This window comes from Sphaeramia orbicularis, chromosome 24 (assembly GCF_902148855.1).
Source record: "Sphaeramia orbicularis chromosome 24, fSphaOr1.1, whole genome shotgun sequence".
NCBI classification, from domain to species: domain Eukaryota; kingdom Metazoa; phylum Chordata; class Actinopteri; order Kurtiformes; family Apogonidae; genus Sphaeramia; species Sphaeramia orbicularis.
Window position 1 is genome coordinate 9,895,201 of NC_043979.1, and position 18,305 is coordinate 9,913,505.

At 38.9% G+C, this 18,305-nt stretch overlaps 1 protein-coding gene across 1 annotated transcript in view; it reads left to right on the forward strand.

Moving 5' to 3' along the window:
- The window catches only part of opn5 (opsin 5), an 87,407-nt gene extending 69,970 nt beyond the window's left edge, over positions 1-17,437 (forward strand). The window contains exons 4-7 of the mRNA XM_030128734.1: positions 10,178-10,348; positions 12,776-13,110; positions 13,750-13,994; positions 15,686-17,437. Coding sequence (XP_029984594.1) covers positions 10,178-10,348; positions 12,776-13,110; positions 13,750-13,994; positions 15,686-15,752 — 818 coding nt within the window. The 3' untranslated portion in view covers positions 15,753-17,437. The remainder of the gene's footprint in view (positions 1-10,177; positions 10,349-12,775; positions 13,111-13,749; positions 13,995-15,685) is intronic.
- Positions 17,438-18,305: the final 868 nt, after the last annotated feature.

The window sequence follows — 18,305 nt, forward strand, 5'->3', positions numbered from 1 at the left end:
GAACAGCTACAGAAATCACAAGTTTTCTAGCACTCTGGACACAATTAATTACCCTATACCCTTTTAACAATCAGTTTTGTCTTTCACTCACTGCGTCATCGTCTGAGGGAACGTTCCCTCAGACGAGTTAACTCCACTGCCGCCCCCACAGTCATGAATTGTTGAGGCCTCCTGTGAGATATTTAGGCATCCTGGGACATCCCCAGAAAACAGCTGTGGAGCGAAAGGTTCTCAATTTCACAGAAAGTTCCCAAATCTCAGTGGGACCTCCAACAATGTCATGGAAGTTTTGTAGCACTCTGGGTACAAGTTGAAGCAAAAACACAAATGTCACTGAATTGAGGTTAAAGCAAGTATATTTTTTACCTATGCAAAGATATAGTGAGACAACAGACCGCACTTCATAGTCCTGGTTGCTGCCACCTCCTTGGTACAGAAATGCCAGGGGTTTTAAACACTACATCATCACCATGAAAGGTCAACTGTCAGTGGCTGGTTTTTCATTCCACTTATGCATGCATTCGCCTTTTCCAGTGAGGTTTTATTTTTACAGTGAGGATGTATTGATCACAACAGGTAGTATGTTAAATGAGAATCTTAACATGCATCGTTGCAATTTCCTTGTCACTTTCAAGGATAGATTTTATCTGGTCATATTATTTTGTGCATTTAAATTGTTTTCTATATCAAAAATAATGAGTGTGATGAGTATGTGGGCTGATTATTATATTACTAAAGAATTTCACTCACCCGAAAGTATGTAGGAGCCAATGTAAACCAGTATAGTTTTGGCATGCTGTCTCCTTTTTTTCAAGCTCCACTAGAGCTGTGATCATGGTAGCAGCAGATGGCGTCTCATGAGGACCATCACAATGCATCTTAATAAGCTACAAATGCTCACTTCAAGGACTCCTTCCACATAACATAGATAATGCTGGTGTTCTGTAAATACTTTCTACTGGAAGTTGCTCAGGATTAGCATTGTTGACTTACCTTTCACAAAACTTTTATGAGTAGTGACACCACAGAGGAAGAGTTTCTTGCAAGTTTGTCATTAAATCGCCTCTGCATCTTTTGGGGCAGATTACTGCAACTGTTTTACTGCCATTTACTGCTCCTTGTAGCATTTCCATGATTTCCTTTGATTAGTTGGGTGCACGTTTATATATAATTTGCTAATGGTCTCCTCCATCTGTTACTTTGAAGAGCTGTTTTGCCTCAAAACATGTACCCATGATGATGATTATTACACAATTTTCACATCCCCTGTTTTTTTAAACTGACTTTGATGATTTTACATAATCACGATAATTGTAAGCATTGATCTCTAAAAACAGTTGATGAACCTGACGGGGTGGCCATGGCTCAGATGGTAGAGTGGGTCGTCCAATAACCGGAGGGTTGGCAGTTTGAATCCCGCTCAGTCCCAGTCACGTGCTGTTGTGTCCTTAGGCAAGACACTTCACCCTCCAGTGCTGCTTCTCATACTGGTGTATGAATGTGTATGAATGTTCGGTGGTGGTTGGAGGGGCCGCAGGTGTGGATTGGCAGCCATGCTTCCGTCAGTCTGCCCCAGAGCAGCTGCAGCTACATATGTAGTTTACCACCTCCAGAGTGTGAATGTGTGAGTGAATGAATAATGGATTCACTGTTACACACTTTGGGTATGCAGTCATAGAAAAGCGCTATATAAATCTAATCCATTATAATTATTAACCTAAAAGAAACAAAGGCCCAAACAAATATCATTAGCCAAATAGCATAATTGCCTAAATCATATTTTTTAATGACATAGCCAATGAAGCAAAAAGAAGCAGCAGTGTGTGGAAAGTAATGTTATGCAGATATCGCAATCGGCCAAAAATAAGACTTAAGCAATTATGCTATGAGCTAACGCTAAGCGATTTTTCCACTGCCGGTATCTACGTAACACACCTCAAATCTTTACTGCTTTTTCACATGTGAGCAGGTATAATACAATCAGACACCAATTTATTTATACCATGTTTTCTAAGGTTTCAATCAGGTAAAGTGATGCTAAATTTGTTATGGTCATTCCAGAATCATCGCTGTGTCAGTACATGTGGATGTAATTATGATGTGATGTAGAATACTGAGTCAAGCTAATGGGAAACCTTGACGCTATGTTGATAAATCAGTGACAGATTTGAAGCACAAACTATATTCATACCTGGAAAAATATTGATATTTTTATTTCATTTTTGATTTTATAACTTTAGAGTTTTAGATTTCATTGTCCTCTGTTGTTGTATCACTTGTCGCTGCAGTGAGACTGAACACAACATCTCAATAATTTACGCTGTGTTGCTATGACAACTAGCCACTATTCGTGAGTAGCCTACTATTCATGCTGGGAAAATGCTGCACATTAGGACCAAACCAAACCATGCTGAGTTGACTGACACAAGTAATGATAAAAGTGGCAATACTGGACAATTTAACACACTGAACAGCCACTAATTGCTTCTTCCTTTATATTCTTCTAAGTGCAGAAACATGGCTGGCAATACAACTGATAGCATGGACTGATGAGAATATCAAATGATACTCTAGTTTCCACCATGAAAAACACCTCACAGCCATTTGAAAACAGCAATGTACACCTGTTTCTCTTCAACTCTCTACTTCAACCATGTGTTGTGGGGCTTATACTACTGTATTTTATGAGCATTATGTAGCCCAGTCCTTTCACTCCATCTGGCCTGCAGGTTGTGGTTTTGATATCTTTATCTTAACATCATAAGATGTGGATCACAGAAGTTCTCTTAAAGTTGCAATTTACTGTAGTTCTGTGTTACAAAATATCAGCAGCATTTGATTGTCTTTAACCTAAATCTTTCTGGCTTTAGCATTCAACAGATCCTACGTATATCTCACTTTGTTTAGATATATCTAGAAGTAACAAAGACCATGTGTGCCCTCGGAGTGAACAAAGTCTTCTTAGACCATATCTTTCCTCTGTAGGTTTTTGCACAGTAGACCTGGGATCAAAAGAGTTTTATGTCAGCTCACAGGATATGTCTTGCAGACATTAAGTCTGTTCTCATACCTTGTGATGTGAATATTGTGTGAACATCAGCATGTGGATGGCACGGCTGGCTTAATCTCACCATCTTAGTTTGATCAGTCTTAATTTGTTTAATGATCTACCGTTCTGAGGGATTGCATTGATTCAGTGTTGCCAAAATGTTTCTACTCAGCTAATATTCATTTTAAATGGTCAGTTTATCAGGGTATTAAACAGTGCCTTATTGATTCATAGTGTTAATCACACCAGCACAGGTCACTAGGCTACTAAGTTTATTTCACATTTATAGAGATACTTCAGTGTCTTCACTAAAGTGTATTTTTTCCACATTAACTTGTGACACATTGTTTTGCTTCTTGCTGAAGCAATGATGAATACTTTCATCTGTCAGTTGCGGGTCCAATGTCTGATCTCTGATGTGTAGTGATTGTGAATTACAGTGAGGTGTTGGATTTACATTAGTGTGAAAATATTTTGGAACCATAATGAAACTCCAACAGGACTAATATCTGTCACAGTCCAGGTAGTTAATGGAAACACTGCCGGGAAAATGTAGCACTGCGGGGAAAATGTGTACGTCATCTCGATTTTATCAATTTTGTATTAATGTCATTCCAAATAATTGCAAAAAAAAAAATTTGATCACAGTCACACACCCTCTAAGGCTCCAGAGTCCAGAGCAATCTAGCGGAAAACTGAGGGGACAAAACTGTGATTTAAATCATGGATCATAATTCTGCTGAGAATCAATTGATCCGTTGGCCTGACCACCCAGACTTAATGGATGAGCCACCAACTGACTACTGGTAAAAAGTTTAATAATCGACATTTGCACTGATTAAATGGACAACATAGGAGTGTTATCATCAAATCTTACATTCATCCCTTTTGTTGTGTTTGAATATTAGTGAAATATTAATTTTCCTGAGCTGTGTAAACAGTTTAGTAGAATCTGGTTTGGATGCCTCCTGGACGCCTCCCTGGTGAGGTATGAGATTAGTGGCATATCCAACTGGGAGAGGACCTGGGACACGTTGGATTATATAAACACAAAACTACAATAAAAACAACACAAAATAAAACCAAATAGAACTGTTTTTAACATGACACACAGCGTGTCAACATTATAGTGTGTGAATGAGAAGTTAGCATTTCTCCAACATCGATAGAACTGTCAGGATATTCTCTGTCAGTATCAGTGTCTTTGTGGCCATGATACTAGATTAGAGCAATATTATACATAATAGCTCTTATGACAGGGAGTGGCATGCAAGGGGACAGAAAATCACTAGGGATTCTTGTAGCAATGACTGACATGCTAGTGGTCCTAACTGTTCAAATCTGTCTAATTACTTCAACTCCTGCATGAGAAGAACAGTTCTAGAGCTAACATGACATGCTGCAGCACTTAAAAGAAGAAACAAAGAATGTGTGAAAGTCATTTTACTCTCAGATGTAATGAGAGTTAATGAGCTCACAACAGTGATTCTGAGCATTTCTCCAAGTCAGCCCCTGGAAAGCCTGAGCATGTGGCCTTTCAATCTTCCCAGCATGGAATGATAAGGATCAGATCTCTCAAGGCTGGATTCCATGACACAGAAGGGGCCACATCTTTTCTTAGAATGAAAAGACACTTCAAAACCACCAGGGCATGTGCTGTAGACACATCCACGCATGGAGACTCACATGTTTGCTTAAAAGAATTTATGTATTACACAGTCACAGAAAAACAGCAAAGAAATGTTCAGTTTTCCATTTAGACTAAGGTTTGCTTTTCCCTTTGGGGTTGTTTAGCATAATAACAGCAGCTAGTCAGTTAAAGGTGGGGTGCGAGATCTTAGAAAAACGGTTCAAGCAAGCTATGTTTTGAAAATACTTAATTCAAAAGTCCAAACCCCTTTCTTCAGACATGCCTCCGAAGCCACGCCTCCAGAGTACCGGCGCATGCAATGCTTGTTCCTGAGGGTTCATGAGCACTGCACAGCAACAATTTGCCAGCTGAGGCTCTGGCTCTGTCCCCGTACGGCCCTGGCTCCGGCTCCGGCTCCGGCTCCGGCTCCGGCTCCAGCTCCGGCTCCGACGCTACGGCTCGGCCCTAGCTCCAGCCCCGACCCTGACCCCAGCCCGGCCACGGCCACGGCTCCGGCTCTAACCCCGGCTGAGGCTCCGGCTACGGTCCTGACCCCAGCTCCGGCTACGGTCCCGGCCTAGGCTCCAGCCCCGTACAGCCCCGCCTCAGACTCCGAGCCCGAATACGGACCCAGCTCCGGCTCCAACCCAGCCTGAGACTCCGGCCCCGGCTCCAACACCGACTTTGGCCCCCACTCTTACAGAACAGCCCCAGTTCATACCCATCTGGCTAACATTACATTTCCAAGTGATTTATGTTAGTGACAAAACAGTTTGCCAGTGAACTTTCCTAATATAATTAATATAGCCAAGTTCTGGCTCTGGCTTCGCTTCCTGTACAAGCGCTTCAAGCCTCTGAGAATGCCCCATTCATGCTCGAAGCGGGGTATGTGCAGAGAGGGGAGGGACAAATGGCAGTTGAGTTTGATAGACATATCACTGTTCAGTCATTTCGAGTGGGTGCTCAAAATGATTGGATGGTGTTTTTTTCAGTCCTGTCAGTTCCACAGGTGACTAAATTTTTTTTATTTTTGTGTTAGAGCATTTAATTAATTAGTTGTAATCGGGGTGTGATGGGAATTTTAAGCAATATAGTAAAAAATGCTCCAGGAAAACATCTTGGACCCCACCTTTAATTATCCTTCAGTTCATACGATGACTTAAATGCATTGCAGATTAAAGAGGCCTCTACCTTATCCCTCTGTAGGAAACTGCTCGAATGACCGTATGCTGATATTTTCCTCCCAAAAAAAGACTCACAGGTATGGGTAATGTACAGATGGATGCCAGGTGGAAGTGAGGTTTCTGAACATGTTTTTGTAAGAAACTTCAGCAGTTCAACAGCTGATAAAAATGCACTCACCATAAAAGCTGGGGCTCTGTAGCCTTATTTTATTAATTAATTAATTATTATTATTATTTTTTTTTTACAACTGTCAACTTTCAAATTTGCTATGACTAAATTAATGCAGTAAAAAAATCATAAAACTATACTTTATGTATCTTCAAAAATCATAACTTAGAGTGGCCTATCTAATGAATAATTAAGTAAAAGGGAAGTGACTGACTTAGTAACTGTAAGAACAATAAGCCATGATAGACGCAAACAGACAATAAGGTTGTGTTAGCCTTATGGTGCCACATTGCCACATTGAACAGGCAGCTGCTAAAGGGGTTTTATTCCATACACATCAAAAACAGGATGCATTTCAAAAGGTTCCAACAAACACTCCAGAAATTAGTACGAGTAATGCAAGGGGAAATGTCGCTATCTTTGTTACCACAGCTACAGGAAACATCCTCTAGGGACAAAGAATATTAACACCAATTGTAACCTGTCCAGCATTTGTCAAGATGACTTGTTCAAAGTGTTGGATGGACAGATGGATTAAATGTTCTAGCTCCATGTCTTAATCATCTTAGAGTACTGCAGAGCACAAACTAATTTCACAAATGGACAGTGGTGTTCATAATCTTAATGCGTTTGGCTTAATATTTTGATCTGGACTGTGAATATTCTGTGCCGTCATGGTAACTGTTGTAAAAATGTTATCTTGTTCATAATAAAGCAGGAAATCTACACTGTCATTTGGCTTATTGGCAGAAAAGGTCAATCTGAGAAGAATTAGTGAATGAAAGGTAGTCATATGTTTATGATTTATAACCTTTGTCATAAAGTGCTGTGGAGTCTATGGCTTAAAATGTTTAGATAGTTATTATATTCTTTTTTCTGTCCAAAAGCAATTCATTGTTAACATAATTAATTGTTATTCTGTCTGTTGTCATTTTTTCCCCAAGGGAAGATAAGTTGCATCCACATAAACATGGAAAATCCATGACATTTTTTTTTTATTAAACCAATTTGCCATGCTTGACATGTGATTTGCTGTGGGAAGAAATAAATTGCTATGAGGCACTAACTTACAGAGTATGACCCAATTCACTTCTCTTCCTCTGGCAGTGTTTTTACCATGATACTAATCTGTACTGACAAACACTTTCAGCAGTGTTTGTCAATTATCACTAACTGAATGATTGCTATAACTTGAAAAGACAAAACCAGGTGGATAATTAATTTTTTTATTATCAACATTTGTTTTTGTTTTTTTTTAGTCAAGAGCTAATGACCAGTTGCACCAGGGAATAAAAATCAAATGGGATAGCAAAATGACTTATGTATTAAACATCACACTTTTAACACAAGCATTGATGTCAATGTATTTGGAACCCAACACCTTTTACGATGACTGTCTGGGTCACCACTGGGGACACCTTGGGGATCAGGCAGGACGCTGTAACTTGTGGATAGGGGCAGGGATTGAACTGCTATGTGTCCAGTTTGTTTGTTGTACATCCTGAGCAATAAGAGGTATTACTAGTTGCATAAAGTCCGTGTTCAAGCGACTTCACACTGCAACAGAACTAAGATTACGTGGGTTGAGAAGGAGAATCAGTTCATTGTCTGATTGGGAATTGGATTCCCTACTTTTACACACATTAAGTACACTGTGAAAAAGGGTTTTGGGGGTTGGTAAATACAAACTATGGAAATCAGTTACATTTTAATCAACAGTAATAGTTAGCCAGTGAAATCTGTTCTGACTGGTTAAAGTCTACCTATTTGTTAACAGTAACAATTGCTACTTAAAATAATATAATAAAATGTACCCCATAATATTGTGATGTGAGGAGCAGCTGGGGGAAGATTCCCAGCATGCATTGGGACAAAGTAGCTGGGACAGTTTTTATGTGTTTTACAGTGTTCTGAGTTGATAAAAAGTGCTGTCCTTTTTATATATAGCACAGTTATGGTGTGTTATGGTTGACTGTTTTTTATTAGTTTTTTTGTTGAATGAATATTTCTGTTGAGTTGCACATTCTTGCACCATGAGCTAAGTTGCTTCTTTGTTTCATTATTCTCTGTAATGGTGTTCCATACAAGGGTGGGTAAAAATAGAGAGAGAGAGAGAGAGAGAGAGAGAGAGAGAGAGAGAGAGAGAGAGAGAGAGAGAGAGAGAGAGAGAGAGAGAGAGAGAGAGAGAGAGAGAGAGAGAGAGAGAGAGAGAGAGAGAGAGAGAGAGAGAGAGAGAGAGAGAGAGATACCTTAGTATCGATACTGTCAATATTTAGATTGATACTCCCTGCCCTAAATTAAGTACATATGAATATTATGAACATATTCCTATTAAGAATTGAGAGTTAGTATTACTCACTTTTTATGAGTAATTTGTTGTGCAATATTGGGATATGTTAGATGGATTTTACCTAATTTCTTTTAGTGTGTTATGGCTGTTAAATTTAGTCACGTTTTACTCAAAATATGGGGTAAAATCTACTCAACCAAAATGAGTGAAAATTGTTATCTCACTTTTATTGAGTAGATTCTAAAGGTTTGTTTTTACAGTGTACCTCAGCTCTACTCTGAGCCTCTCCCAGATAGCCAAACTCCTCACCCTATCTCTAAGGGAGAATCCAGCCACCCTGTGGAGGAAATACTTCTCCATCGCTTGTATGTGCGATCTTATTCTTTGGGTCACTGCCCACAGCTTGTGACCATAGGTGAGAGTAGGAATGTAGATCAACTAGAAAATTGAAAGCTTTGCCTTTTAGCTCAGCTCCTTCTTCACCATTGGCTAACTCCAATTCTAAGCTAACAGGCAGGTAGCTAATGTTCCTACTGTAGAGGAGCAGATGCAGCAAAGAACTCAGGAGTGAGTACAAGGGAAAGGCAAGACCTGAGTGCTAAATGTGTTATCGTGTATGATATCCTTAGTTGTTAGAAATTGAGTTAACTAACATAAAAAAATCTATATATTGAGGTAGACCAGGCATCGCAGATCAAAATTGTCTAAGATTTAAGACTGGCAAAGACTTTTCTAATTGGCCTTCGAATAATTTACCAGAAGAAGTCAGCATTCAAGGCAACATAATTTTATTGTCGACAACAGAGAGCTTTTCACAGCATCACCAAGTTACACCAGAACTCCTCTGACCAATAGGTCAGGTTTCACCTAACATACTGTCGAAAACGCTGCCTCAGCAGACACCAAGTTTGTTTTGGTGGGTTGCAGAGTTTTGCTGATGCACGTTGTGCTGCCTTGGTGTATATCAGCTTTTCCTTTGATGCATACAGCATATAGCCATAACCTTCATCAGATTTTCCTGAGAATGCTGGATGGTTTTGTGTAGTATAAATGCTTGATAGCTTTACAGCACATAAATGTTCAGTGGTGTAACCTTTCAGCACAGCTGTATTTAGGCCCCTCCACAGACATGTCCTTTCATAGCCTTTTTCTTCTTTCACACTATCTTACTGTATGTCACATCATCATATCTTACAGTTTTTAAAAAATCCAAATTATCCTAGGTTGCTTTCGTATTTCATTTTTAAAATTATATTACACACATGATTTCATACATGATAGATATTGCATGTAGTGATCATTTTACATAGTGATTTTAACACACCTTTTAAATCCTCATCATTCTCCCTTCAACTCTTCCCTGTTTTGTTTGCAAAACACTCAATGAGTTATTAATAATATTGTTTTCTAACTTATATGTACCAATATAATTTCATACATGTCTTCATTACTATTTATTTGTGTAGCAGCAAAATAAAACATCAACTTTTTGCACATCACCTTTCTGAAAACTTATACTGCACTGTTTGTCTGTCTGAACGAAGTTGTTTTTTCACTTGTTTGCTTGATTTAATTTCAGTTGTTGTGTTTAATGTGGGATAACACTTGTATGAGTTTGATTTAAAGTTTTTTCAGCCACTGCTACTGATTAAATGTATTGTAGGAGGTATAAAAACACGTAACTTACCCCAGTGTCTTCATTTGCTTTCTTCCCATTGTTCCCCTTCCTCTCTGTTCTCGGTCTTCTGTCCTTCAACTCACTATTTCCTTGGGCCTCCTTCATCTTCCTCCACCTCATCTACTGTATCTCATCTATCTCCTACCTTGATTTCCTTCTCTCTGCCTGTCCCTGCAGTGACAGGAAAGCCCTTTTTCGTTGTGTCTAGTTTCTCCCACCGTTGGCTGTTTGGCTGGGAGGGCTGCTCATTCTATGGCTGGGCTGGCTTCTTCTTTGGTTGTGGGAGCCTCATCACAATGACCATGGTCAGCCTGGACCGGTACCTCAAGATCTGCCATCTTAGCTACGGTATGTGCAGATCTGTCTCCCTGAAGTTCAATACCTTGTCCATTTACCAAGTAATAGTGTGTTATGTTATTGATTTCCTCAGTGAAATTAGTTAGAATTTCAAATTACATCTAAATAAATTCAGGACCTCCGTTATGGACCTGGGGGATCTTCACCCTTTCAGGGGTTGTGGACATGAATTACGTATAGACGCATGGATTACAAACATATGTTAATACAGCTCAACTGTGTCTATGTTGCCCTCACTATAAAAAAATCACATTACCTTGTTTTCCTTGTTTGTGTGTTTGGAGATTTCTGCCTAATGGACTTGTCTTTTAGAACATCTGTTAATGTAAAGCCTAAACTAAATCCTAGACTCTGACAATCTCAAAAGGCACAGTTTAATTAGAATCAAGTGCTAATGTAATAATGAAAATGGGAACAAAAAACAATGCATGAAATACTAACTCACGTCATTTCCATGCATATCTGCACATACATAGCAGCTAGGAGCTCTCTTAAGCAGCTTACTATTATTATCTTGCTATGCCAGCTTGAAGGATGCCCTATCTCATTGTTTTTTATACAATGACTATAAGCTATATTGATATATTGAAATACATCAGAATTATTGCAAGGAACAGCTAATTAATGTGGGCATTTGCACCACTGTTCCTAAAAGTCGCCATGTTTTTTCTGTCCATTATAAAATGCCAACACATTGCTATACCAAAACGTTGTCAGCAGCTTCTCTAAAAGTAATGTGGACGCTAGGTCTAATCCACATGAAAGTTGTGTGCGTAAAACAAAAATCTATCTGAGTGAACATAGTCTTAGTTTGGAACCTCTGTTAATTTCCAGTTTCTAATGGGAATTATCAATGGATGAAAAAACCTCTAGACCATAGGCCTAGCTTCTGATCAGGTAAGATGGCAACTGTTTGACCTCAGGCTTCAAAGACTAGACAACTTAATTCCAGAGTCTCAAAATGTAGCAACTGCAGTGACTAAACTGTTTCTAAAAACAAATGATTTGCAAAGGGCCACTATGTCATTACTAGTTCAAGTGTCACACTGGCCTTATAATGCAGGTTTAGTTCTCTGAGGTACCTGTCAGACTAAGAAAAACACATAAACTGTATATATGTTGCACAATGATTTTATTTGAAATTATTTGCTCTAAACATTTGTATTGTCCCAATTTATTACTTTCTATTCATAGAAACACTGCCTCATCTTGCGTAGATTGTACTTTTGATTTTCTATTTTGTTATTCATAAACATTTTTATTGTAGTTTTCTTGTATTTTTGTATTAATGTAATAAAGAGTTTTAATTGGGTTTTTGTTGTTTTATGAAAATATAAATGAGCCACCTGGAAAGTTTTGCTCTTGTTCCCACAGACCACTCTGGCTGGAATTATAGACCTCAGATAGTAACTTATTTAGTACAAAATGTCCATTGAGATGCACTACAGATGTTACACAATTCCAGATATGAGCTTAAAGCCAAAATATAGTGAATGTCTTCTGCTTTGTAGCCCCTTACACCTGATACTGCTCTTCCATCTGTGTTGTAATGGTAATGCTACACAACACTTGTAGCAATATGTACATGCAGCTGGTATTGGGTTCTCCATTGTTTTAAGAAACAAATGGCCCAGGGTTTAATAGGTTAACCCTTAATAGGGCATTCATAGAAATTCTCTGAAATTCTAAATTCCAGTCTTAATGTGTTATTGGAGGACCTAAAAAAACTTTATTACTTTTGTGAAATTTTTCAAAAATGTTTATAATGTAGAAAATCAAGGTCAATAAAGTTAACCATATTTGGTTCCTTACCTGTAAGGAAGCAAAAAAAAAAAAAAATTAAATTTTATTTTTTAGAACATTAGAACGTCACTTTTAGGGCATTACAACAACATAAGTGCTGATACAGACACCTGTCAACATGCACATTATCCCTTTGGACATTACTTACATTTGTACCATTACCTCATGGTACCTAACAAAGAACTTATGTTCACTGTTCAAGCAGAGGCGGACCTTACAGACCCTGCAAATCACATTTGAGCTGAGATTGTTGACTCACTATCCTCGCTGTAACTGTTGCTGTTGCTGTCCTGTCATATATTTGGAAATGACCAAAAATACTCACTTGCCCAATAAAGGGTTAAGAGTTTAAAGGAGTATTAGAATGAGATACATGTGCCTGCCTTATTGAAGCAGATACAGCATGTGACAGTGGTGATTTATGACACACAGCTTAAAGAAAATGACATAATATGCTACTGTTTGATGAAATGATATGGCGCCTGACATTTAATTAACAGCATCTTATTGAATTTCAGGTCATTTTTATTATAGTATGTGAATAGTTTTTGGTGTGCATGCTATCTTCTGCTGCTGGGCCATCAGTCTTCTTGTCTTCCTTTTTCTTCCTTTAAGGCACATGGCTGAAACGGCATCACACCTTCCTGTGCTTGGCCTTCGTGTGGGCATATGCAGCCTTTTGGGCCACCATGCCCCTGCTCGGCTGGGGCAGCTACGCTCCCGAGCCTTTCGGGACTTCATGCACGCTGGACTGGTGGCTGGCACAGGCCTCTGTGTCCGGTCAGAGTTTTGTCATGTCCATCTTGTTTTTTTGTCTCATCCTTCCCACCGGCATTATTGTCTTCTCCTATACCAAGATCATTTTTAAGGTCAAGTCTTCTGCAAAAGAGATCTCGCACTTTGATGCTCGCGTCAACAACAACCAGAACCTGGAGATGAAGCTCACAAAGGTGGGTACAGAGGTAGAAAATGAAATGACTGTGATATAAAAAAAAAATAGAACTATGGAGGAAGAGAAACATCAGTATTTTCAAACAGGAAATCCAAATGGCTTTTGGATTGTTGGACAGAACAAACTCTGTGGTAAACACAGGTTTGTGATACTTTTTGTTCAATACATTTTGTTCAGTAAAATGGTGTTTAATGTCTCTTTAGTCTCCTATGGACATTTGAAAGCCTTTTGACAATCACATGAACGCCATTGTCAAAAGTAAAACACTAACACTAAGTTATAAATAAACTATACCACACAAACATGACCTAAACTTACAGCTTTTATTTGGATTTTATTCTCTACATTACACTATGACACCCTGTCTCTTTGCATAGTTTGATCCCGCCAGTGAGTAGAACAGTGTGCAACAGAGTATCACAACTAGGTTGTATTTGTTGACTACTGAGTAGAAGGGTTTTTGTGTTTAGCCTGATGATATGTCCAGGATGACCTCTGTAGTCTCATTTAGCCACTTGTCAGATAATGAATGTAGAAAACCTCTTGAAACCACCGGTATTAACTACGCAGCCTTAAGATTTCTTAAGCACTCTAAAGAAACATATTGCGTGAATATATTACTTTGTGTCACTTTCAGGTGGCGATGCTGATCTGTGCAGGCTTCTTAATAGCCTGGATTCCTTATGCAGTGGTGTCAGTGGTGTCAGCGTTTGGTGAACCAGACTCTGTGCCGATCCCTGTCTCTGTCATTCCCACCTTGTTGGCCAAATCGTCTGCGATGTACAACCCCATCATCTACCAGGTTATAGATCTGAAAAAGTCCTGCGCAAAATCATCCTGTTTTAAGGCCATGACGAAACGAAGACATTTTAGAAAGTCAAGGTAATTCATTGTGTGTCTTCTAACATGTAATGCTGTTACATCTTAGATTACGGTTACAAAAGCAAAAACATGGACACAGTGCTCTCAAACCTGACTATTCTGCTGCTAAAGGGAACACTGTTCAGAGCTCCAAATTGAAAGCTGAAATTCAAGGCTATCTCATAATGTTGGTCTTCACAGCAGTTTAAGTGAAAATCTGCAGAAGTGATGCTGCTTTGAACTTTGACATATTCCCGCTGAAAGTTCAAAGGCATCCAGCTTTATGATTACACTTTGAAGGCCAAGGTTCATTAAACCGAACAGAAAAATGTGTGGGCACATCGCTTCACTACTGTTGGTAAACCCACCGATCTCAACCATTTCAATTTGCTGAAATGAATGAGTGACAAGACACAAGTAGGGCAGGTTTAGAAGTTGTCCAAATCCTAAATAATGGGCTTGGGCTTTCTACAAACTGACCCCTGAGGTGTAATGTAATAAGGCATACATGTTCATCATGTTTCATCTTTCTATTGATATAGCCCTCTTTAGGTCATTTCTTAGCACAGACACTTATGTTGTCTGTTAGCAGTAGTGGCTAAGCTGAGCTTGAACCAATGTCGAAAAAAAGCACCTTTGCAATGTGGTGCTCGAATGCACAACCCTGAAATTAAAGGTCTAATACTCTACAGACTGAGCTAGTGAGGGTTTTGTTTTAAGTGAGTTTTGGTTGTTGAGACGTGCTCTTTGCAGCCAGAAGTTCCTGTATTCAAAAGGCAAAAGGGTGGAGGCAAGTTGTAAATTAGTGCGTTCCCCAGAGCAAAGCATGAGACATCTTTTTTTGATTTATTTGTTTTTGGTTTGACTTTCTAGAAAATAACAAACTCAACAATACTTGCCGTATAGCACAAGACATATAATCAAAATACATTTAGGTTTAGGATTTCCCTGGATCATCACAGGCTTTCCCTGGATCATCTCTGGACCTACTGCTGTGGTCTTGCTTCTCTCCTGCTTCCACCATCATTATTCATTTATCCATATATAGTGTTTATTATATGGTTACTGGGATAGTAGAGGTATCTGTTTTTGGTTCCTAACAACTGCAGTAGTAGTATATCCACTGATAGTACTTGTATTTGGAGTAGTACTATGAACAGTTATGAGTATTTGTACTAGTTATTGGGAGTAACAGCAGTTCTAGTGTTTAAAAGTTAGCTGTGCATCTATGTGTCTCCCCCTATTACCTCCCTCCTCCCCCCACTCTCTCTCTCTCTCTCCCGCTTTCTCTTTCTCTTCCTCAACCACTCTCTCTTTAACCCCAACTAGTCATGGCAGATGGCCATCTTCCTGATTCGGGGTCTGCTCCAGGTTTCTGCCTGTTAAGATTTTTTTCCTCACCACTGTCACCAAGTGTTCGCACCTGGAGGATTCTGTTGGGTTTATCTAAATTGGATTACGAGTCTGGTCTTGACCAGCTCTCCTATGTAAAGTGTCATGAGAAAACTTTTTCTACGATGTGGCACTATATAAATACAATTTGATTGACTGACTGACTGACTGACTGATTGATTGCATTTCATGGGGTCAGCAAATACACAGAGATGTTGCGCTCTTCATTGTGAAGTAGCATGGTTGCATGATTTACAAAATAAATTATAGTCTCTACTTCGCTGATGACTTTGTTTTCTCTTGTTTCCATCTTCCGGCAGATTCTACACCATCTCTGGCTCCTTAAAAGACACACCACCAGCCAAAGAAGCTCACATTGAGATGTGAGACAGACACTTTAATGCTGTGTGACCCTCTTACCTCCTCTCTTTGGACAGTTTGCCTTGTTTCCTGCCCTCTGTGCCCTACCTGATCACATGCTGCCTGTCATCTGCTATGACATCAGTAATGCTCTCTTTTCTCATCGGTGGCTCATCTTCTCTACACCCACACCAGAACTCCCCGTTCTTCCTGCTGCTCCTCACCTTCTCCTCCTCGGGAACACACGTCCTCTCTGATCGGTGGAGTTACGGTGTCTTTACTGAAGAACAACATACAACTAATGTGTTTTGTGAGCTTCTAGACTCTATTTCTCAGTTTTACAGGTAAATCACTCTGCAACAAAGTTAGATAACAATAGGTGTTAAAAATTTACTGCAGTGGCTCAGGCTTGTAAACTTCACAACAAGAAATTACTTTAAAATGTTTACATTTATGTTAAATTAATATTTAAACCAAAACTGCAAATTAAAAACCAGAACTTCACACAAACCATATCAAATAAGCTTTGGGTGGGAACACCAAACTCAAGAGTTATATTCTCACTGTTTGTACAGTCTGTTGTCTTGTGTATTCCTACACCTGTGGCTTTATACAGTATGTATTTTCCTAGGCACTGAATCATATCAGATATATGCTTTTGTTAGCTGTGAAACTTCAATCCTTGATCCTGAGACTTTGCCATTTTTTATACTGTATTTAACAGGTTGTCGTCAATTTGCTGCAAAGCTATTTTCTCTTAAATGTGTTTTTGCAAAACTGTTTTGCTGAATTTATCTGTCCAAGGCTTTTAAAGAAAACATACAAGAAGAGCACACTATACATGCAAATGCATTCAGTATGCACTCACAACAGATTTTGTGTAACACATGCAGTGTAGAAAAGGCGGAGAAGTAGAAGGACGTGCATGTTTCTGTAATGGCATAACTGACAGACTAGGGGTTCAGGAACAGTTACCTTATATTCAACATCTGTCTGAAACTCATTATTTTACTCTTTTTGCTTTAGACACACCAACCCAGCACACCGACAGAACATATTTTCACTCATCTACAACAGCTTTAATCAGCAACCTTTCACATATCTGCAGATAAGCAGTACATGAAGTGATACATAACACTCAAGATAAAGCTGGCATGGCATAAATAAGTGGAAAGTAACTGTCCAGAATTCTTAGATGTAGCTATTAGCACCTTGAAAGCTCACTAATTACTGTATTGTAAATCGTTCTGAATCAGTACACAAACATAAAAGTAAAAAAATGCATGTATACACCTGCATACCTACCACATGTAATGATATCAACATTAATTTTGGGCCTCTTAACTGTATTTTCTTAGTGTGTTAAGCAGCCAACATGCAACATTTTAATTGTATGTTGGAAGCTGCTACTTTGAACTTTGGATTGCTCCATTTTCCATTAAGTCATTATTTGCTAAGCAAACTCATTCCAGGCATTAAGATGATTCACAGACACACACTGACTTTGTCTGAAAAATTCACACAAAAATGTAAATTTTATGGGTTTGTATACATGCTCACACTGCCCTGCAGTGGATTGTTTGTGCTGGGAAAACAACTTTGGAATGGAGCTTGATTTCAGCGGATTTTGACAGATAAATTTAATATAAATTCTAAACCAAACCTTCTCCTTCTTAAGGTGTGGGGTGAGCATCCCCTTGACTTGTTCCAAAATGTGGTAACACTTTATAATAGGTACACACTATGAAGCATTAGTTAAGCATTAACAAATACTGAATTCATTATTTATAAAGCATATTCTGACTTGAATACTCATTAATATATGGTTTATAAGCAAAGTTATAAATGTTTTACTAACCATTCATAATCATAATCATTCATCATTCAGTCATGCAGTTTGTTTGATAATCCCATGTGCTATGTCTTTCCTTTGTTAGAATAACTGAGACTTGTGTGAGTTTTTAGGCATTGCCAACCTTCAAATCTCATTTGTGAATGCTTTATATGTCATAGATAGTCCACACTTTAGATGAGCTCACACCGTATACTTAATTAATGAGTAGTAAGTGCTTTGTAACTACCTGAAATAATGAACTCCTGTATTAATAACTGTTTATAGGACATCTATTGGAAAATAAATGAATGAGTTAGTAAAAAATACCCACTAACATATTCACTAACCATTAGTACATGTCTGAATAGTGTATGTGCAAGCACAACTGCACATCATAACTGGTTTGTAAGTGATGTAATACTAAATTTTTAAATGCTGAATCCACAATTTATAAAGTATGAAAATACTGTGGCGAGGAAAAAGGAGAAAACCAGCCAGTTGCTAGTGAGCCAACTTTATTCTCTCCAGCCACCAGAACAACGTGGAACTGTCTGCCAACACTTCCCGTGTAAGCTAAGACCCGCCCCACAAGCCACAACATCCTCTGGGTGAGAGAACCTCTATATCCTGTACACCACACAGCCCCCCCCCGAACACCCAGAAGGGAACACAACCTGCAAATCAGTCTCTCAATGGGGGCCTAAGTCGCCTCCCATAGCGACTGTGCCGAACCACCATCGAGTAAG